The following is a 23,473-nucleotide window of genomic DNA, read 5'->3' as shown; positions in this document are numbered from 1 at the left end:
TGTAAGCTCAAAAAGAGAGCTAGTTGTACTCCCGCTGGATTTAAGGGTCTTCTGGAATTACAGTTTTGCCATTTCGCAACTTTAAATTCCATAATTATTTTGAAAGCATTATTTATTTTTGATATACTGAAAAATTTATCTGTTTTGCAAACTTTTGAACCTAAGTGTTATCTTAGCCGTGCAGTATTATCAGGTCTGATCTTGGTCTCACCATGGATGCCTACTGTGAAAAATGTGAAGATTTTAATCAGGCCGCGGTTTTTTATGTAAATATATACTGTTTCTCTAAAAAAAGGTTCAATAACCATATAATATGGTTTCAGAGTTCTTTTCATGGTTTTTTGTTTCTGACCAAATGTTTTTGTAAAATTTTATGGAATTCTTATGTTTTGATTTCATTTGTTAAACTTTAGTAGTCCAATGACAAAATCCTGTGAATAGATGATCCAGTTGGCTTTCTATGAGGTATCAGTGAGTCTAGACATTGCTTTCAGTTGTTATCTAATGTCTTTTAAGACCTTGAGTTTAGTTGTTTTAAGAAAAGGTAGGCGAATTTTTGAACTTTGCCACTTTTTTTATCTTATTGCACAAAACTTGTGGCGTAGTCTCTTTATATAATGCAGGAAACCCCACTTACGATGAGTTCGAAATAAACTTCTGTAACCACTTTATATTTAACTAATGGTTTCTTGTTTTGATATTACAAGTTTTCAATTTTTTGATTTTAGAGCATAATTGCGCATTTTGTAAGTTCATTTTGTTTCCTTGTCAAATTAGCACATTATTGACAGATCCATATGAAATAAAGCTTAGTTGAGAAAATGTAGAGAGTGTAAAAAGACGTATCTGAATATGTCAATTGATTTTGTTGAATAGCTTATGTTTTTGAGACAGAGTTCTCTTGAAAATGATGATTTTTTTTTAAATTTTTGCCCAATTTTGTCTTTTTTGTTGTTGTTGTTGTAAGACATATTCCTGATAATGAAAAATCTCAATTGCTTCCCAAAGACGTAATATTGAAATTAGTTGACGATTTCAGTTTACAGGTTTTTTAAAAAGTCTTTCAATTTAACATCGTTAAGATTTTACATATGAGAATATATATTAAGGTTTTTTTATATACGAACATATATTAAGTTAAAAGAACATGTACCGATGGTTGTATATTTTGACTGATGGTTTCGACCACTTAGTTCCATAAATGTTTCGAGATTTTTACACTGTTCATTTTTTACTTCAATTTTATATACTGCGTTTGTTTTTTGGAGTCTTCTTAATAACAAGCCAAATTGGGTTCCTCACTTGCTGCAACTGACTCCAAATCTTTTTGTTGAAATCTTATGTCTATGTATATTGTATATGTTAATCTTTTATAAATGTTATGTTATGTATTTATCTTTTTTCTATGTATATGTTGTGTCTAGGTATATGATAATCTTTTGAAAGAGTTTGTTTTCAAAATAATATTCGGAGTTTTGAGCTGCGCTATTTTTTCAATCGTTTTCGGTCGATTTGTATCATAGTCTCCGTAACAACAGGTCACAACCTGTTTCCAATGATCTATAACTTAATCTCTATAACGGTTTTGGTTTCAACCAATTGTTTTAGGGCTTTGTTACTGCTGTTACTACGAGATTTAATAAAACGATTGAGATTTTATTATATTTGTACTTTTTAAAGGACCTTTGTTGTCTTTCTATTTTATAGCATTAATGGCAGATCCCATTGGCTTCGAAATCTTGCAAAAATGAGTATTTTTAATGCTCTTAGTGACAAGTTTTTGTTTTTAACGGCTTCACTGCCATTTCTGTGCAAAGTTAAAATTGAACTTTAATTTTACTGGTATTTGTCCTTCTTTTTGTAGTCGTATGACGAACACTGCATAACGACATGTCTGAAATGCTTCATATGGCGATGCAGATGAACATCTTAGTTATTTCAGTTAATAACTAAGGATATTGGTCATTTTGAATTTAGTTGTTTTCAAAAATAGAAACGTGTTTTTGCACTTCGCACCTTTTTGCTCTTTTTTCGCGACTTGCTACCCACTCGCATTGAGGACAGATCCCACATCTTTTTCAATGAGATATATGTTAATTTGTTTATTTAGGTTCTATCTGATAATGGTTTGATTTTTTAAATGATTTTTATTAATATAGACAACGATTTTTGGTCGTAATAAATGTTTGTTAATTGATTTTTATTGTTGTCTTTTCTAGTGGTCCTATTAACAACAAGTTTCATCGGCCCTCTAGCGTTGCATTACTGCATTCCATTAGTGGTTTATTGAACGTACGTAGATTTTTAGAAGTTTTCTATCTCTTCATCATTTGGTCAATCTCTTCAGCCAATTAAGTCAAGAATTTGGATGAGCGGAGTCGGAACGCACATTTCCGAGCCTCTTTATTGTTAATTCGATTCAAAGAGTGAAAATGTCAGTAATATGGCTCGATATTTTTGAAAGTTGGCAACAAACTCATCGAAATAACTATCATGAAAAACCTTCAATATAAAAAAATGTAATTTCTACAGTTTTTCCAATGCTGCAACTTTTTACTTTGTACGGGAACTATCTCGATCACTAAAAGTGACAGAAAAATATCATTCGAGAGTACAGTTCCTCTATATAAATTATTTGTTCTTTCAATGATAATTACTGAAAACGACAGAAAACGACAGAAATTCTACTGGATAGTCCCTCGGCTTTCATCAAAAGCTTAAATAGACGTAATCATTAGATCCATAGGTCGAGATAAGTTACATTGCAATTAGACTACAATGTTACCTCAAGCCCAGATTTGGAGTTGAAATCCTTCGAGTTAAGGAAAGTGTTCACAGTTTTGTCTCAGTATAATTTCATACAGCAGTTAGAAACTCATCAAATTAATTTGGTAAAAGTTCTGACAGAAAATTCCCTATATGGGCTAATATTTTGTAAGATGGCGTGGACAGCTAAAAATATTACATGGAACGAACGCTTGTTGAAATGAAAAATCAATACCAAAATTGATTTGATCATCTTTTAAAAGGTAAGATTAAAGTATGATCTTGGACACAAAGTCAGAATGACAGTCAAAATGTTAAATTTAGACACAACCACTCAAATTTATAATTTTTGAGCTATTTTTGAGCTAAGCTTATCAGACAATCAATGTCGTCCAAGTGCAGCGAAAGTGTTTGAGAAAATTGATTTTTGACTTAAACGTAACTATTTAGATGATTTCGAATTACGTCAACGATTTTTCAATTATAAGAGATTACTTGTTCAGTTATGACAGATAAGATATCGTATTCAGCCCAAAATACGGTCATATTTCTTTTGAGGGCTTGCAAAACGGCGTCATAAAAATTTCAAAGAAAAAAACAGTTTCTTCAAAAACCAAACCTTAATTTGGTAAATTTAATCAACCCTCAATGAATCGGCAGAACAAAATATTGAATAGGTGGCGGTCAAGCAAGCCGGTAGAAAAGCAAGCCGAATTTTGAAAATGAGGTCAAGTAAGCCGAAAAATTTTTGGATACCCGTATTTTAAGTTGCCCCTGGCGGGCCGGTGGGCGGCGACGCGGCTTCGCCGCGATAACCGACCCGCTATTTCCGGATTACATCCCACAGCGGATAAGAGGCATGGCCATGGACAGCGATCGGCTACGCCCGTACGACCCACTAGATGTCTAAAAATTGACGTACTTTTGTTTCCTTGGTGCATTGGAATACATTATGCACTATAATACTATGCGCAGTGTTGATTGTAATGGTTAACAATGTATTATTTCTGATAGATTACATAACTATTACATAACTTTCGGCTTGCTCTTCTGTCGTCTTACTTTTACTTCGGCTTACTTTGCGTTCACCTATTGAATAGTCTTACGAGTAGTTTTTGTTAAAAATTCCGTTATCAGAATTGAGCCAATACCTCCTATTGAAAACTCAGTGGATCCTACAATAAGGGTACTCTTTCCCACCCGACAGGTACGTTATCAATTCCAGTGAACATATAAAAATTCGGCAAAACCTATCTTTGTAATAGACCGCAGCGTTTAAAATTTGACAGTGTAATTTATAACGACATTTATGAAATCAAGTGTCTATCAATTTTTTCATATCTGCCGGCGGCAAAAATGAAGAATCAGAAAATGACAAAATGTCTAGCAAAGTTCAAAATGAAAAAAGAATTCGCATTTATATAAATTCCATTGTCATTTCTGTGTGTTGCTGTCATTTGTTTTCTAAAAGTTGAATTTTTTCTCGGCTGGAGTTGTCGAAAGTTATTCGGCTTCTATCGCCATCTTAGCTTTTACACGCTCCTCAAGCGCACTTCATAAAATCAGCTATATAACAACACGTATATTACAGCTGGGGTCATAAAAAATCACCTTTAGGCAAGATATTTTTTGGTCAAAATTGGTAAAAGTTTAATTGCTCAAACATATTATTATCGATGAAAACCAAAATGGCAAACTGTTTCGATACGTTTTAAAGATAATTTCAGGCAGATTTATGAAAAAGAAAGGTCCGAAAAACCAAACGATGGTTGTGAGATACGTTTCACATGAAATATCTATCTGAACTGATCAAAATTATGACTAAATAGCTTCCATCAGCATATGTTATTATAGCAATATTACCACGGAGACAAGAAGTTCATTAGCCCCTAGAAAAGGACTTCCCTCTCAGCTGACTCAATAAGGGGAAGTCAGTAAAAATGGATAGGCGCTGAAGAATTTACGTCAGCACACGAAAACTGAAGTATACAACAACTGAACTAACAATTGGTTTAAATTTATGATCCTAATAGCTTGTAGGTGCTCATTTTAACTGCGTCATTATCATCGATCAACTATAGTTACCAAGTAATGGGGACAATTTTATAACAACGGCACCAAAGTCAATTTTTTGAAAGTCTTTTCAGTCGATTCACTTACCGTGAACTAATTATCAACAAACGTCCAAAATGGGCCGCTTTTGGTGTGAAAACAAACCACGGTCAATGAATTTGTCCATATTATAGCATAAAGATTCTCATTTGATTACAAATTTGACTCATTTCAATAATATTGCTCTTCTAAATTAGCATATTTCGGGGTACAGCAGACGCGGCTGTGATCTTTTCACTCACCATAACAACTGATCTGAGGCCGAGAAAGAAAATTTGAAATTCGAAGTGACTTCAGCTTGATTTCAGCCCCATAAAAGGACAAAAAGTAAGTTTTATAACCACTAAAGGGAGACGAGTTTGGTCTTACATCATCAAACGTGATCCAAATACAGGCCATGGGCATTTTTAATAAAATTTACGTATTGGTTGATAATAAATCAAGAAATTGCTATTTCTCGATACATTTTTCCATTTTTAAAAAATTGTGAACCACCCGTTTTCTTTGATATCAAAAGCTAATCTATCATTTGACAACTTAATTTCTTCTGAAGTTTTGAGGACACTGACAAACAGCGCTTCTATCTAACAATCTTAGACAATACTCACAAAAAGTAACCCAATTAAGCCACCATTATCTGGAATATTAATATTAGAGATCACAGCCAATAAGACTCAACGAGGCTATTTACTGTTCTGAAACTATTATAATGCCTTCAAAACCGATCATAAATGTTTACAAAACACATTCTAAATCAGGTTTCTATGCTGAAAGAAAAGCAACACCCACTTGAAAAAAATTGTCCAACAAATCACTGAAACACTACTTTATCAACACATTAAGTATCTTTTTCCTAATCTCGAGGGGTCTTTCCCATCGTAGCCTCCACCAAAGCATTACAAGCAAAAGTTACAGGACTATGGCAACTGTTTAGGCACACGTAAATCAAACAAAAGCAGACTTTATGGCACTGCGTGAGAAAAAGAACAAAAAACAAAGTCAAAAAGGTCATAAAAGAAAAAGTATCAAAAATTGGAAATAAGAAATCAAGTTTTATGCTTCAAATAATACATTTTCGAGTTAAACTTGAAATGGGAACAGAAGCGACTACAGTGGAACACTGGGGGAGGGCTTATTTTTCATAATTGTTTCCTATTCATTGGCCTATTTGTCATTTTATTATCAGATATCTGCAAATTTGTAAATCACCAATAACCGAAAATGCAATCAAATTGCCACTAAGTATTTCGTTCAACTTCGTTTTTCAGCCCCTTCATTTTGCCATTGAAAAAACTGTCGGAAAAAAGAAATTAAGAGAGGTCACGATTAAATAGAATTCTTCTTTAAAATAACTTTGATAAATATTTTCTGTTGTTCTAAGTAATTGCAGTCGCGATAGCACAAAACTGGCTCGCAAAAACTGAATGTCATATTAATTGTTGGCTATATCCATGGATAATAATTTTTTTCACATTTTTTATTTTAAGGCCCTCTTTTTGACACAATTGTTATTCTAATAGCTTACGATAGTTACCAAATCCTTAACCAAGGAATTAAACATCCAAAAAGCGTAAGAGTGTATAAAACAGATTGACATCAGGCTAAATGAACGAAAATTAGAATAGAGAAAAGAAATCGCAGTAGTTCAAACATAACCGACTAATTGCTCTCAAAGGACTGGCGAGCCGTTGGCTGAAGTTTGGGAAAAAGGTGGCCGTGTAAACAGTGGGAGACTTGGGTTGGGTGGTAAGCGCGGGTGGGAGGGGCGGCAAGTACAAAGGGGGAGTTGATTGCGAAGAGTTACGGGTGGGAGGTTGTCTAAGAACGTAAGTACCGACCTGCACGCCAACAATTTATGTCTCCTAAACGGTTTTGGTTATTCGCATATTAAGAGATTAGTAGGGCGTAAGGCTCTAAAAGAACTTAACGACCTTCGGTATTTGTCTGTTTATCTCAATTTTGAGGACGTCAAATAGTCAGACGAAGAAAACGATTAGACGAAAATTTGGTAGCAAGAAAAATAGCATTAGAAAGACCAAAAGGACCAATATAACAGTTGAAAATTTTGTTTGAGAGCAATTAAACGTGGTTGTGATTCTATCGCTACTTTAGAATGAGCATTCAACTGTCAACTCTTTTCCACTCCTAGGCTTTTGCTCCATTTGCTCTTTCAAAAATCACCCAAAATTTCTCGAAGAAATTATTTTTTTAAATTGAATTAATATCATAAAGCTCGTTTAAGTTTTAGAAACCAGCCAATCATCAAACTCTTTGAGTTATGCAAAAAGAAAGAATCGATTCTCCTTTTTGAAAAAAAACAAAATGAAGATGCTTCTTTGAGTCGGAAAACGACACGCCTGTAACTGTACTCTTCGAGTCATTAGAAAAAAATACAGTACTCTGCCAAGAAAAGTTCAACTGATATAATCTATCAAATAAATCCCTTTTTTTTAAATTGGAAAAGATAAAAAGCACTTATTTAATCCCAGTTCTCGGATAGCAAAAAACGAGCAGGTCCTTAATCGCTGCCTCTGCGTCGCAGCTGATTATAGTTTTTCCAGAACTAATCTCTCAGTCACGCACAATCCATGTTTACACCACTGCTCAGCTATTGCATCATAATAGACGGAGTTATCACAGAAGAGGAGACTTGAAAAACGTCTCGAAGTCTCCAAAAGAAGAAAAACCAGCAAAAAACTTATTTATACCCGGGTCGAGGCCGAATGGTTATCTTGTAAGAACTTGCAAGTTTCTGGCAGAAACTTACAAGGCGATGCATCGCCTTGCAAGTTTTTCTTCCAAAAACTTGCAAGTTCTTACAAGTTAACCATTTGACTTACAAGTTCTTACAAGTTAACCCTTCGACTTACAAGGCTCTTACAAGTTAACCACTCGACTTACAAGTTACTTACAAGTTAACCATTAGTACACACACCACACACACACACCACGCATGCACACACCCGCGCGCACACACACACGCACACATAAAACGCACATACACATAGACACACACGCACGCACACACATACACACACATACGCACTAAACCGTAAATAAAACGTTGCAAGACATGAATGTAAACGAATGTTTAGAAAATAAAGAATCTGGAAAAGTGTGAACTGAATTGTAAAAAAGGGTATAAAAGGCCACTAAATTATTTTGAGAAAATACTCACATATGAATTTGAAAATTCAATCAAAGTAAATATATTGGGAACATTTTAAAAAAACCGATCGTGAGGAAGCTAATTGAGATCTACAGTTTTTAATGGAATTGCACAAGGAAATCTCTTGAATTGATAATATTAAAACAAAATCATTTTGTCTGCTTAGGGCAAATTTTTTTATGTTATCCAAACAGAACAACTAACTCCCACGCGCTTCTTACGGTAAATGACTGAATGTTAAATTGAATTAACCAATAAGAGTTGTGCTCGACCGGAACGAACTTGCAAGAAACTTACAAGTTAGCCATTCGCCTTGCAAGTTCTTACAAGTTAACCATTCGACTTACAAGTTCTTACAAGTTAACCATTCGACTTGCAAGTTCTTACAAGTTAACCATCTTTTGCAAGAAACGTGCAAAATCTTACAAGTTAACCATCTCTTGCAAGAAACTTGCAAGTTCTTACAAGTTAACCATTCGGTCTCGACCCGGGTAGCTATTCTTTTTTTTCAAAAACATGTAAATTAATCAGACTATAACCCTAAGGTTAGATATGTACATGCTCTAAAATGTTAAATAAATTAATCAGCATTGTTATTAATATAATAATCATCAAATTGTGGCTGTTCGTTTTCATAGGTAAAAATAGGATTTGGAGGCTCCTATTTGTCTATTAACGGGAAATTTCTTGTGTTGATCGAGCAAAAACTCGGTTAAAACTTTTCTAAAGCATGTTTTACTGTTAAAAGTTCTTATTGAAGAGGGCAATTTGTTCCAATTTTGAACGCTTTTCAAGATTAAAGATTAGTTACTCCACTTCGTTTTCGTTTTCTTTTTTATAATAATTCGATTTGTTCTCTTGTTCTGTCTAGCCTTATGGCGACTAGTAAACATTTAAAAAATTTCGTATATTTCCCATTGTCTTATATCTGTTTGTAGCTTCATCAGGCTAACTTTTGAGACAAACAATTCGGCTGGCAGGATTCGATCCTTAACGAGAAGATCAATGGAGTTGTCAAATTTTTGACAAAAAAACAAACTTTTATTCCCCAGTTAATTTGCCTGTTTATGCGGTTCATGTTTTTCACTATAAGAGTTTGAAGGAATACTCCACTGAAAGAAAGATGAGAGAGTACAACTGACTTGAAAACAGCAATTCTTACTTTCAAAGGTATTTGTTTTCTTACAAGATACAAAGAACGAATTGCATTAGCCATTTTGCTTAAAACTGAGTTCAGGTGATTTTCAAAGGTTGGGTTTGTATCAATTTGTGCTCCCAGATAATGACATGCATGAGCTGGTTTGATAAATTCGCCTTTAAATGAAAACCCTGGATCCAAGATAGTATGATTTGTAAAGAATAACATCTCTGTTTTATCGGCATTTAAAATTAGTTGATTCTCTGTCAGGTATTTGTCTGTTTCACCTCTCCTGTTTGAACATCATTTTCACCTTCCAGCTTTTCAGAAAAATCGTTGACATATAACCGAAAAATAAGAAGTCCTAACACAGTTCCTTGTGGAACACCATGATTAATATTTTTTTTATCTGAGAAGTCAATACCCAGTTTTACGCATTGTGTTCGATTTTCGAGAAAAGATTTGAGAAATAAAAATGTTGATTGAGAGAGGTTGAAATTTTCAGCTTTCTTGAGAAAGATCACATGTGAAATTGAATTAAAAGTTTTTGCAAGATCTAAGAACACAGCACCATTGTCGTTGTTATCTTCCATATTTCCTATTTTTTTTCAAAAAAGTAAAGCACAGCATCAGTAGACGGCTTTCGAGATTGGAAACCGAATTGTTTTTTGTTCAAGAGCGCAAATTTTCAAGACATTCCACTAATTGATTAGGTAAAAGTCTTTCAAAAACTTTGCAAAAGTTGGTGTTACAGAAATTGGACGATAATTAGTTAAAACAGAAACACCTCCATTCTTGAAAATTGGTGTGATGTGTCCATCCTAAAGAATTGTTGGAAAACCTTTCCCTTGAATACAATCGTTAAATATAAGCTGATGATGTGTCCCAATAGCATATTTTCCTGATTTGAATGCCCAGCAATGATGTATTCCGGCCCTGGTGCTTTGTTGTTGTCTAGATTGTCAAAAACTTTATAGTTTTCCCTCAAAGTAAAAGGTCTAAAGTTAAACTCTTGAAATTTTTCTCTATTTTTTCGAAGTTCAATGGAACAATCTGCCCTCTGTTGAACCCCAATTCGCTGAAAACTCTGTTAAAAGCGTTGCGTATTGATTTTTGGTCTTTCGTTTTTTTTACCATTTTCATTATTTTCAGTGATATTTGGACTGTTGTTTTTCTTTCCAAGTTTTTTCATAATGAATTTCCACTTACCCTTCAAGGTTTCAATTTTCTTAAAAAGAACCTCTGAAAATTGATTTTGTGCTTTTTTAACTTTCGATTTACAAGGTTCCGATACTAATTAAATGACACAACTGATTCAGCTTTTTGTTTCAGTTTGTAGTCATTGAAGTAACGATGTTTCTCAGCAATTAAATGTTGAATTACTTTTGTCACCCAAGGTTTTTCTGAAGTTAATCAGACTATAACCCTAAGGTTAGATATGTACATGCTCTAAAATGTTAAATAAATTAATCAGCATTGTTATTAATATAATAATCATCAAATTGTGGCTGTTCGTTTTCATAGGTAAAAATAGGATTTGGAGGCTCCTATTTGTCTATTAACGGGAAATTTCTTGTGTTGATCGAGCAAAAACTCGGTTAAAACTTTTCTAAAGCATGTTTTACTGTTAAAAGTTCTTATTGAAGAGGGCAATTTGTTCCAATTTTGAACGCTTTTCAAGATTAAAGATTAGTTACTCCACTTCGTTTTCGTTTTCTTTTTTATAATAATTTGATTTGTTCTCTTGTTCTGTCTAGCCTTATGGCGACTAGTAAACATTTAAAAAATTTCGTATATTTCCCATTGTCTTATATCTGTTTGTAGCTTCACCAGGCTAACTTTTGAGACAAACAATTCGGCTGGCAGGATACGATCCTTAACGAGAAGATCAATGGAGTTGTCAAATTTTTGACAAAAAAACAAACTTTTATTCCCCAGTTAATTTGCCTGTTTATGCGGTTCATGTTTTTCACTATAAGAGTTTGAAGGAATACTCCACTGAAAGAAAGATGAGAGAGTACAACTGACTTGAAAACAGCAATTCTTACTTTCAAAGGTATTTGTTTTCTTACAAGATACAAAGAACGAATTGCATTAGCCATTTTGCTTAAAACTGAGTTCAGGTGATTTTCAAAGGTTGGGTTTGTATCAATTTGTGCTCCCAGATAATGACATGCATGAGCTGGTTTGATAAATTCGCCTTTAAATGAAAACCCTGGATCCAAGATAGTATGATTTGTAAAGAATAACATCTCTGTTTTATCGGCATTTAAAATTAGTTGATTCTCTGTCAGGTATTTGTCTGTTTCACCTCTCCTGTTTGAACATCATTTTCACCTTCCAGCTTTTCAGAAAAATCGTTGACATATAACCGAAAAATAAGAAGTCCTAACACAGTTCCTTGTGGAACACCATGATTAATATTTATTTTATCTGAGAAGTCAATACCCAGTTTTACGCATTGTGTTCGATTTTCGAGAAAAGATTTGAGAAATAAAAATGTTGATTGAGAGAGGTTGAAATTTTCAGCTTTCTTGAGAAAGATCACATGTGAAATTGAATTAAAAGCTTTTGCAAGATCTAAGAACACAGCACCATTGTCGTTGTTATCTTCCATATTTCCTATTTTTTTTCAAAAAAGTAAAGCACAGCATCAGTAGACGGCTTTCGAGATTGGAAACCGAATTGTTTTTTGTTCAAGAGCGCAAATTTTCAAGACATTCCACTAATTGATTAGGTAAAAGTCTTTCAAAAACTTTGCAAAAGTTGGTGTTACAGAAATTGGACGATAATTAGTTAAAACAGAAACACCTCCATTCTTGAAAATTGGTGTGATGTGTCCATCCTAAAGAATTGTTGGAAAACCTTTCCCTTGAATACAATCGTTAAATATAAGCTGATGATGTGTCCCAAAAGCATATTTTCCTGATTTCAATGCCCAGCAATGATGTATTCCGGCCCTGGTGCTTTGTTGTTGTCTAGATTGTCAAAAACTTTATAGTTTTCCCTCAAAGTAAAAGGTCTAAAGTTAAACTCTTGAAATTTTTCTCTATTTTTTCGAAGTTCAATGGAACAATCTGCCCTCTGTTGAACCCCAATTCGCTGAAAACTCTGTTAAAAGCGTTGCGTATTGATTTTTGGTCTTTCGTTTTTTTTACCATTTTCATTATTTTCAGTGATATTTGGACTGTTGTTTTTCTTTCCAAGTTTTTTCATAATGAATTTCCACTTACCCTTCAAGGTTTCAATTTTCTTAAAAAGAACCTCTGAAAATTGATTTTGTGCTTTTTTAACTTTCGATTTACAAGGTTCCGATACTAATTAAATGACACAACTGATTCAGCTTTTTGTTTCAGTTTGTAGTCATTGAAGTAACGATGTTTCTCAGCAATTAAATGTTGAATTACTTTTGTCACCCAAGGTTTTTCTGAAGTAGTCTTTTTTTTATTGGAAACTAATTTTTTCTCTGTTGGTGCGTTTTTCTCGAGTATTGTCAAAAAAATTCTGTTAAACTCTGCAAACATTTATTCGCAGTTTTTTTGTTGATAAACTGTTCTCCAATCTGCAAGAGATCTCTACTAAATTATTCATTGACAAAAATTTTTTGTATCTCGTTTAATAAAATAATTTTGTTTTTCTTCTAACAAAAAGTTTGCTCTGAAGAAAATCGATATGATAGAATAGAATATGATCAATATCGAAAGGAGGTAAGCAGACTTTCCAACAAGTTATTCGCTCATAAGTTGAAAAACAGTGATCTATCAAACTTCTTTTACTGTTGCTTATGCGTGTAGAAATATCAATATTAGATAACTGTAATCCTAGTCCCGCCGGAAAATTCTGAAGGCTTTTTTGCCCATTTACACACAACATATCAATGTTATAATCACCAACTAAGAGAATAATATTTGTAGCTGAGAACGCATTAGAAACCTCTGCACTTAATTCGTTTAAAAGGAAGTCACCCAGGCTTTAATGTGGACAATAGGAGATGTCAACGAGACATTTTTCAGTTAAAGGGTTGCCCAGTTCCAGCCACAACGTTTCAAAAAAAACTTCGGATCAGCTAACTCGTATTCTCTTCTGCGTTTAAAATTTAATTTTTGCGGAATCCAAATTCCTACATCCCCACTCTTAGCTTCTGTTTGATGTGACTGATTTTTATGCAAAAAATTGTGCTGAGCGCAGAGGTTTATATTCAAGCTTTGTTCTTCGCTCATCCAAGTTTCAGTTACTATAACAATAGTTTCCGAGTCCAGCTGATGGAGCAAGTTTGATATATCTTGATACTTATTTTGTATGCTGCGAGCGTTGAAAAGTAGAAATTTAATGCCAGTTTGAGCGCCAAATATAGCATCATCCAAAGTAGAAAGTTTTGAAGCATCAAAGGGTCCACGATTTTGTTCTGTCTCACCACAAAGAAGCAAAAAATTCCTGTTAGGAAACAGTGAAACACTACGAAACACCGCAATGAATAATAGCATCTTTTATTAATAACAGCATCTTTTTTGAATAATCTTGCATTATAAACATCCTGTCTCGACTAGGGAGGGCTTGAAAAGGAAATCGAGACTTAATTACAGCCTGATACGATCAGATTCCTACCCACAAGTAAATCCATGTCAGGTGGAACGGCTAACGTGCCCTTTACATTGTAAAGCGCAGTCAAGCTCAACTTGAAAAGGGGTAGAAATCTCTGGGGATTAATTGTAACAGAAGCCTAAGTGAACAGCAAGTGAAAAAGCTAATAAACGAGATGAGTTATAAAAACTTGATTTTTTGTCTCTTAAAGTGTTTTAAATCAAGATCTTACCCACAAAAATCATCCACGGCTTATTACAGCACATTTTACAGCAAAAAATACGTGAAGAAATTCAGCTACAATCATATGGATAGAGTATCATACTGTTGCAAATAACTCACCTATTATTCAAAAATTCTACCATCTTTGAACAAGCATAATTCGACAGGTTTTATGATAAGAATATACAGAAAACTTGGAAAAAAAGTAACAAAAAATCTGCTTTCTTTTGACAGCTTTAGATAACTAACCAGACAACTAAACAGATAAGTAGACAGCTTCTCTAATTTTACTTTCGAAAGAATTGCTCTCGATCGACCGCCGAGGTAGGTCAGCAACAGGGGGGGGGGCAATCGTACCAAATTTTGTGAAGCTACGTTGTGCACTTAGATGCATGCAGACTTGATTCCGTCGGCCGGAACCAATAAATCCAATTTATTTTGACCAAAAGTCAAAGTGTTTCAACAAAAAACACAAAAACCTTTGAAAAGAAAAAAGGTCAGGTAATAAATATGGATAAGAGAGTCTCACGACACCAATAATTGCTTCAAACTTTTTGTTTTTCTTCTAACAAAAAGTTTGCTCTGAAAAAAATTACATTATGATCAATATCGAAAGGAGGTAAGCAGACTTTCCAACAAGTGATTCGCTCATTATTTGAAAAACAGTGATCTATCAAACTTCTTTTACTGTTGCTTATGCGTGTAGGAATATCAATGTTAGATAACTGTAATCCTAGTCCCGCCGGAAAATTCTGAAGGCTTTTTTGCCCATTTACACACAACATATCAATGTTATAATCACCAATTAAGAGAATAATATCTGTAGCTGAGAACGCATTAGAAACCTCTGCACTTAATTCGTTTAAAAGGAAGTCACCCAGGCTTTAATGTGGACAATAGGAGATGTTAACGAGACATTTTTCAGTTAAAGGGTTTCCCAGTTCCAGCCAGAACGTTTCAAAAAAATTTCGGAGCAGCTAACTCATATTCTCTTCTGCGTTTAAAATTTAATTCTTTCGGAATCCATATTCCTAGACCCCCACTCTTAGCTTCTGTTTGATGTGACTGATTTTTATGCAAAAAATTGTGCTGAGCGCTGAGGTTTATATTCAAGCTTTGTTCTTCGCTCATCCAAGTTTCAGTTACTATAACAATAGTTTCCGAGTCCAGCTGATGGAGCAAGTTTGATATATCTTGATACTTATTTTGTATGCTGCGAGCGTTGAAAAGTAGAAATTTAATGCCAGTTTGAGCGCCAAATATAGCATCATCCAAAGTAGAAAGTTTTGAAGCATCAAAGGGTCCACGATTTTGTTCTGTCTCACCACAAAGAAGCAAAAAATTTCTGTTAGGAAACAGTGAAACACTACGAACAGCCGCAATGAATACTAGCATCTTTTATTAATAACAGCATCTTTTTTCAAGAATCTTGCATAATAAACATCCTGTCTCGACTAAGGAGGGCTTGAAAAGGAAATCGAGACTTAATTACACCCTGATACGATCCGATTCCTACCCACAAGTAAATCCATGTCAGGTGGAACGGCTAACCTGCCCTTTACATTGTAAAGCGCAGTCAAGCTCAACTTGAAAAGGGGTAGAAATCTCTGGGGAGTAATTGTAACAGAAGCCTAAGTGAACAGCAAGTGAAAAAGCTAATAAACGAGATGAGTTATAAAAAATGATTTTTTGTCTCTTAAAGTGTTTTAAATTAAGATCTTACCCACAAAAATCATTCACGGCTTATTACAGCAAAAAATACGTGAAGAAATTCAGCTACAATCATATGGAGAGAGTATCAAACTGTTGCAAATAACTCACCTATTATTCAAAAATTCTACCATCTTTGAACAAGCATAATTCGACAGACTTTTTATGATAAGAATATACAGAAAACTTGGAAAAAAGTAACACAAAATTCTGCTTTTTTTGATAGCTTTAGATAACTAAACATAACTAAACAGATAAGTAGATAGCTTCTCTAATTTTACTTTCGAAAGAATTGCTCGCGATCCACCGCCGAGATTGGCTTTGGTTGTAGCAAGCCTATACATAGTGAGGTCAGCAACAGGGGGGGGGGCAATCGTACCAAACTTTGTGCAGCTACGTTGTGCACTTAGATGCACGCAGACTTGATTTCGTCGGCCGGAACCAATAAATCCAATTTCTTTTGACCAAAAGTCAAAGTGTTTCAACACAAAACACAAAAACCTTTGAAAAGAAAAAAAGTCAGGTAATAATTATGGATAAGAGAGTCTCACGACACCAATAATTGCTTCAAACTTCGTTCGAGAGTAAATAAACATTCAAATTTGCAAGCCTGAAATTTGAAAACAGTTTTGAAATTTGCGAACCGGAATCTTTTTTGAACGCAAAACTAAATTAGTTTCATTCAGGATTTCACGGGATTTGAATCATTATCCGACTTCTATTACCATATATCATATTGGAAGTTTTGAGTCCGTACTCAAAATTGAAGTATTCTTCACTACATTTTGTAACTCTATTGTCATTCTGCCTTCAAAGATTCAATTATACTTCAAATTAAACGCTTCCCATATTTTCACTTACTCTCAAAAAAAAACTTGGGAACCTTCTTTTTTGAGAATAACACGTAGACAAAAAAAACAAAAAAGGTAAAGTTATAAATTACGTTTACATTTTTTGAAAACAATAATTTCGAAAAAGAAAACATAACTATCAACTGAAATTACCAAATGAGCTTATTATGTCTTTTCCCAGAATGTCATATAAATACAGGCAATAATCAAACAGTAAAAGATAATTAAATTTTGCGACAAAATGGTGTCGAACGCATATAAATCTTATCGAATATAAAATTTGAAAACTCGTAGTTTCAAGGCCAAAAAATTTAATTAAATAATAAAAGAGCAATGGTGTTGAAGGCTTTAAAATCATAACATATTCACCACCACATCAAACACATTGAATATAATCAATAGCGCTTTCCATCAATGACCTTGGTGTGATACATGTTTTTTCTTTGTAGTGAAAATAGGAAAGGACAGCAAACAAAAAGACAAAATTAGATTTAAAAAAGGAAAAAAAAACTGAAGTAAGATCTGAAAACTCGTAGTTTCAAGGCCGAAAAAATTATTTAAATAAAAAAAGAGCAATGACAACCATATTCCACATAACATAAAAAAGTTTTCAACCTCTCTGTTTGGTGACCGCTACAAGATGACAGAAAGTTGACAAAAAAATGCCGAATCTTAAAAAAATGTGAAAACAAATTATTTAAAACCGTAGGTAGTAACAATGAACAATCATAAACATTCAACTAAAATAGAATAGAATTATTCTTTACTGCCTACAAGAATTGGACGTGTCGTCGCTGAAACAGACAGGACTCTAACTTTAACAAAATACTTACGCAAACACAGTGTTGTAGCAAAAAACTATCAGTTTTTCCGCTGAAACCATAGGCTGTGATTGTTGGCATTCAATTGCACGTTGTTTTTAGTCAATAATTCAGCTGTGATTTGAAACAATTCTGGTCTCTGTTAAGTTGAAAGGAAAGACAAAAGTATTAAAGAATCAGCGCCCCCTTACAATCCCAATATTTTTTGAAGTGATTCAATATTCCACAATTACATTATAAAACGTCCCAAAGCTAGTCCTACAATCAATTAATTTTCCAAATTTTACAGAATTAGCTAAATTGACAAAAAAAGGTAATGTTTCCGAAATAAATGATGAATTTTGAAAACTATCAAGTTATAGTAGCAGGAAAACCAATAGATATCAACTGAAATCATTAGATATACTTTCCAATAGTTCTTTAAAATGCAAATAGGACCTTTGATTATTTGAACTCAGTCTTAACACCACCATGATAACCAATGCTAGCAAAGTTCAAGAATTCAAAAAAAAATATACGAAAACAGTTAGTTCGTCGGAGTAATGAAAACAATGAGCTTTTTTCGGAATACACAAAATTGATTTATGTGGACATTTGAACTGCAAATTGACTCGTCGTAAACGTAAATTTGAATTCAGTAAAGGAAATCAGATATGTCTTTGATTCAAAAAAATTACAAAAATATTTAAAAAGGACAGAGCGAAAACACAACCCAATTCTTTTTGCATTGCGAAAGTCAACAGTCTGACTAAAACTTGACTTTCTGTAACTGCACGACTGTTAAAAACTGTCATTGTTCCAACTAGTTGCGTGCTAAATACTTTGTCGAAAGAACTTATTATAATATCAAAAATATTTTATGCAATTTATTTGAATATCGATTCAAATTAGCGAAGGCCGCCAAATTGCTTGTTTCAGATTATTTTCGAAAGAACCAGAGGTAAAAATAGCCCCCATTTGTGTAAACGAATATCGTCTTGGCGGATTGTTTGTCTGCACTACCGGATAGTGTGGACAAAGTGGGCTAAAGAAATAATTGGAGCCATTTTTTTAATGAAAAATGAAAAAGTTTACTTTTCACAAACTTAGCAAAATTTCAACGAAAAGAGTTTGTTCGAACAATTCATTAATTCTGTATCATCTTTAAACATGTAGACGTAGAGGTAAACAAATGAGACTATTGTAAACAATTTTATTATATTTCTTAGCGAAAGAGATCAGAATTTCAGCAAAAGTTACGAAAAAAGTGTAAAAAAAGAACGAAAGTTAGCCTAAATTTCGCAAAATTTTAGGCCACCTCAACTACATGGAGAAAGCGAAATTGAGAAAAAAAATAATGTTGAAATTCTACGCTTGACTATTTTTCTAATGATACCACTCACAAATCTGGAAGATGAATATATCGATCAGCGAAAATTGACTCAACCAAAAAACCCAGATGAGCATACATTCCTCCCCCTAAAGTGGGTCGGAACAAAAAATAAAAGCGAAACCTGAGTCCCCTGCTAAGTTAGAATCTTACAATTGAAGTTGAAAAAAAACGAGGTTAGTATCGGAGGAACTTACAACATTAATTCGGTAACGGTTTTATGGAAACAAAGATATACAAATAAAATTGAGGTTTAAGTTCGCAGATCAAATTTCCGCATCTTTTTGACGGGTCACAGAGAATCACTGATGAATAGTGAACTCTCAATTTTTATCGAAGAATTGAGGTTACAGTGAATATTACTCAATTGTTACCCCCTTCTGGAATGATGATTCAAATTTTAAATCAAACTTAATATAAATATTTGTCATTAGAATAGCATTATTATGCATTGAGTTCGGAAACGAAATCTTCTTTCTCTTTATTACGATCCCGCCTCAATTTTCCAGTAGAAAATTTACCAGGTATTTAGAATTCAGTGATAGCTTTCATTCTGTAGCAATTATGGATAAAATGAAATACACATTTACTATTTCACAACAAACAAATGTTTTTATTAACAGCTGAACCATTTCTCCATCAACTGTAGTCTGTTCGATACTAAAACAACCAATCACAATGAAGCCTGCTACTTTGTACATGTTGAGTGCAGCCCTCTTCCTTGCCACCCTTGTGTCCACTTACTCACCTCAGTCACGTGTGCCCTACCCAATCAAATTCAATACCTGGTTACAGCAGCCTTATCAGCAACAGGTGAGTCAACTACCATATGCATATAACCGCGCAGTTCCCTCTTTTCTTACTACAGAAAACGCTAATAGAACCAAATTAAAGAGTCACGGGTAGTAAACAGCCATCACAAGACATTTATTTAAACGTTTCGGAACTGTCCCCGTCAACATAAATTTTAATTTCATTGTGCTGTGTAAACAAATGAATTCGCGTTCAGAAAAAAACGTTGTTAATTTCCTCTAATACGCATAAGAAAAATGCAAATGGTTAAAGGGCAATGTACATTTAAGAATATATCATTATGTAAAATTAACAAAAACATTAATTTATGCAAAATTTTTATGTAAAGCGTGAAGATTTTCAATGTAAAAAAGTCTTTTTTTTTACATTGGACGTTTTCAAGGACGGTCTCGATGTTGTTTTAAGTCTGATATTAGACGCCAAATGTCTATTAATTGGAATGGCTTGTGCAACAAAAAAACAGCTCCAAAATTTTAACTTATTGTAATTTTTAATATCAAACGATCTTCTTTGACCAGTTGTGTTGTTTTATACTCATTTTAGAGAGAAATCCAATTTTATATGGTGGAAGATCGTTGCTGAGTAAGCGAAAAAATATTTTGCACAAAACTTGAGAAAAAAAACTCGTAAAATTTATAAGTCGAGATTAATGTTTCTCACAACCCCGCAAAAACTAAAGTTGAATAATGAACGTGAAAAATTACAATTGCATTGAGTAAAAAAAATTTTGTTTTCTCCAACAAGCTTTTATTTAGTGTACTCAAAATCTTTATTCCCCAAGCTACTGTGTGAAGTGTCTTTTTCAAATATCCATCAAACTTTAGTTTGCTATCAATATATACACCTAAAAATTTGACTGTTGACTGTGCTATTTTTTGTTACATTCAAAACAGTATTTGTCAACCTCTTCCTGGCGAAGAAAAATATATACTCTGCCTTTTGTTCGTTCGCCATTAAATAGGACTTAAAAAAATTGACAATTTTTAAGATGTTATCTTCAATTTTTGAAATTGACGAAATTTCAACGATGATGGATGTCAGAAGAAAAGTGTCCTTTGCATACTGGACGCCCTTAGAATCATCTGATAATTGAACACTGATAGTTATTTAGTTAGCCTAATAAGAGGTGAGAATGCCCATTACAAAAATGTACCATTAAAAAGATGTAAAAAAACTGAAAAGGGTTGCATCTTAAACAGCCAGAGGAATTGAAAGCGTTCCAAAAATGTAATGCAGTGTTCCAACTACATACACATCCGGTTAAAATACCTGGTATTCACACTTAAACACCCATTCTGAAATTTATCACTGTTACCCCCAGAAAGCCTAAAAACTATAATGCATCGTTCAATCTCAACAAAATACTTAAGTTTTTGCTAGCAGCCATGTTGTAAGCTACTTATTGTTTGGGTACTTTCAACAATCCAAATTTTCGCTACCACATAACTCGATTCCTTCATTATTGTTTAAAAACTGGGAACCATGAAACATTTTCTTTTATGAATCTGGGCTTTAATGAGCCAAGACAATACAATTTATTAAGTTCAACATTTGAGTAGGACACAAGATTGAACTGATTTGTCCTAAAATACCATTTTCAAAGTAAAAATCGACGACCTATCGTAACATACCTCTAAGATCAAGAAAATACAAACTTATTACTTTTTCGTATTTTCTCCTCACTGTTTCGTGATTTTTATTCTACTAAGACACAATATTTCCTATCAAAAAACACAATTCATGGAATGAACATGACGACGACATTTTCACAGATATTTGTAAATTCTGACGGGGGTTTCTCTTATTTCTTTACATTAAGCGTTTAAAAGAAAAACCAGGCCTTTAGTTGTTTTCTTTCAACATTTTTGCTTTTCTGGAAAAAAATAAGGTCTGTTGCATTTTTGAATTCAGAGGACAATTTTCGTTCACAAAACGAACGCTAATTAAAGATGCAGAACTTTAGTAATAAAAAATTCAACAGTCTTTAAGAAAGTAGTGCAAATACGATGATCACCAATTAACCTGGAAGAGACTCATTTACACTGCGTACGCCTAATTAGGAAAACTGATAATTTTTCATTTTAAGTATGGGTTGCAAGCTGGATGCCACAAACGAAACTTACGCTGGTGTCAATGATTTTTTAAAAAAATTTGTGACAAATTCTGATCCATTTTGTAATCAAGCTTAAAATTTTCCTGATACATCATTGAAGCACTCACAGAATGTTCTCTTAAGTCTTTGATAAATTTTAAGCGCATAATTTTTAAATTGAGCTCTTTTGAGATACTTTATATCAAATTGAGCCGTTTTTAAATTCTTTTTATCAAACTTTAATCAATTTCGACAAAGAAAACGAACAAATCCTTCTGAACAATAACGGGGCTATGATGACAAAAAAGATGTATCTCTATTTTTGATATTTATCCTTATTTTTGTTTGCACTGGCTATTTAAACAGAAGAGGACATCAAAATCAAAGACCGAAAACGTTATGAGTAAAATAATCTCTAGTTTTTCAAAATTTAAGTCTTCTGTTAGAACTGCTTGAATATTTGTGACCAGTATCAAAAAAACTGAATTTAATGGTAAATTTGTTAACGTCAATAAATCATTCCTCGTCGTATCAGTTTTTGTTTTCTAAGAAACTTTTTGAACTAGTTTTTTTTTGCAAAAAAATTGTCGAACTTCAATGAGTACAAATTTGTTTTCTCACGGTGGTTGTTCATTACAAAATTTGCAAATTATTCGACTCCTAACTTTTGCATGTTATTTTGCACGTTTTTATTGGAACAAGCATTTACTTACAAGTTGAATTATGAGGCCAACTACGTTCGAGTCACGAACATTAACCGATATATTGTGATATTTTTTGAAGTCTCAAAAGCTATTTTTGGAGGTCTTTTAACGTTTATTTTTTCAATTTTTAGACATTGTTTTTGGCTTTTTTTGGATGGTGTTTGGATGTTAATCTTGCAAGAATCTTGCAGGTTTTGGTTGTTAATCTTGCAAGATTCTTGCAAGACTATGTTAATCTTGCAAGATCTTACAAGAATCTTGCAAGATCTTGCAAGATTAACATCCGAATCCGACTCGGGCGGTTGTTACTCGTGACTTGAATCTTCGGAAAACAACACTTTCGGCATTCTCAAAAGACTAGTAGGCACAAAAAAGACGTGTTAGAACTTTTGAAACATGCAAAAGGCATGTTTTGAGCAACGTATACATGACTCTAAAGAATTTCGATTCTTCGAAATCCTGTCTAATTTCTCGAGTCTGTCCGATCAATGCCACAATTTTTCAGTGACTATAACATAACCTATACGTAACCTATACGAAATGTGTTTTTGATCTAGGAAAGTTGGCCAGATATGACTCACAATCCAGCATCGCCTTGGGAAGAAGAAAAAGAAGCAGAACGAGATCTGTTAGAGCAAGAGAAGAGACGAAGCGTCCAATTCCCAGAAGGAGAAACCCTTGTTCACATTCAAGCCTCACCTCTTACTAGCCACTGGCAACAGAAACGGGCGTACGAGAAGAGAAGAGGCAATCTGTGGACAGGAAAAAAATAGTCAACAATCAAAAATCAAAACACTTGCTGATAAAAAAACTGGCGCAAATTCTCTGTCAATATTTGGCCTTCTTATTTGTCAATTAATATCAAACAACAAACAATGCCGTAATTTAACATCTAAATAATTAATGTCTCTGATGCTCTTTGACTACCTTCAATTTATGAAACAAGCTTCAGTATCGCTACCTTATCAAAAATAAAGACATCTCAAAAATTTCCAACGTCTTTATCATTTTAGGCAACACTTTAATAAGTACCCGTGTCTGTAAGCATGTCAAAGAAACTACAGAAATGAACTCAACATGGAAAATAAATAAATATATCTGAAATTCAAACAAGATTTGCAGGAA

The 23,473-nt window shown here is 33.5% G+C and overlaps 1 protein-coding gene across 4 annotated transcripts; it reads left to right on the top strand.

The window, feature by feature from the left end:
- The first annotated feature begins 3,286 nt into the window (after positions 1–3,286).
- Positions 3,287–23,271, top strand: LOC142349452 (uncharacterized). Of its 4 annotated transcripts, none has more exons than XM_075401026.1 (4): positions 3,287–3,443; positions 3,867–3,973; positions 19,363–19,552; positions 22,906–23,271. In XM_075401026.1, the coding sequence occupies exons 3-4, from the start codon at positions 19,418–19,420 to the stop codon at positions 23,119–23,121; spliced, it is 351 nt and encodes a 116-aa protein (XP_075257141.1). In that variant the 5' UTR covers positions 3,287–3,443; positions 3,867–3,973; positions 19,363–19,417; the 3' UTR covers positions 23,122–23,271. The 4 variants fall into 4 exon arrangements, with proteins under 4 accessions (XP_075257141.1, XP_075257142.1, XP_075257143.1 ...); XM_075401027.1 differs by having other exon boundaries at positions 3,288–3,394; XM_075401028.1 differs by lacking the exon at positions 3,287–3,443 and having other exon boundaries at positions 3,831–3,973.
- The last annotated feature ends 202 nt before the right edge of the window (positions 23,272–23,473 follow it).

This window comes from Convolutriloba macropyga, chromosome 11, assembly GCF_964194025.1.
Source record: "Convolutriloba macropyga chromosome 11, txConMacr16.3, whole genome shotgun sequence".
NCBI lineage: Eukaryota > Metazoa > Xenacoelomorpha > Acoela > Convolutidae > Convolutriloba > Convolutriloba macropyga.
This window is presented reverse-complemented; position numbering and strand designations above follow the sequence as displayed.

Excerpts from the sequence above, each read along its gene's own strand:
- LOC142349452 (XM_075401026.1), top strand. The coding sequence starts at position 19,418 with ATGAAGCCTGCTACTTTGTACATGTTGAGTGCAGCCCTCTTCCTTGCC. Across the intron at positions 19,553-22,905 it reads AGCAGCCTTATCAGCAACAG|GAAAGTTGGCCAGATATGAC; the intron begins GTGAGTCAACTA and ends TTTTTGATCTAG.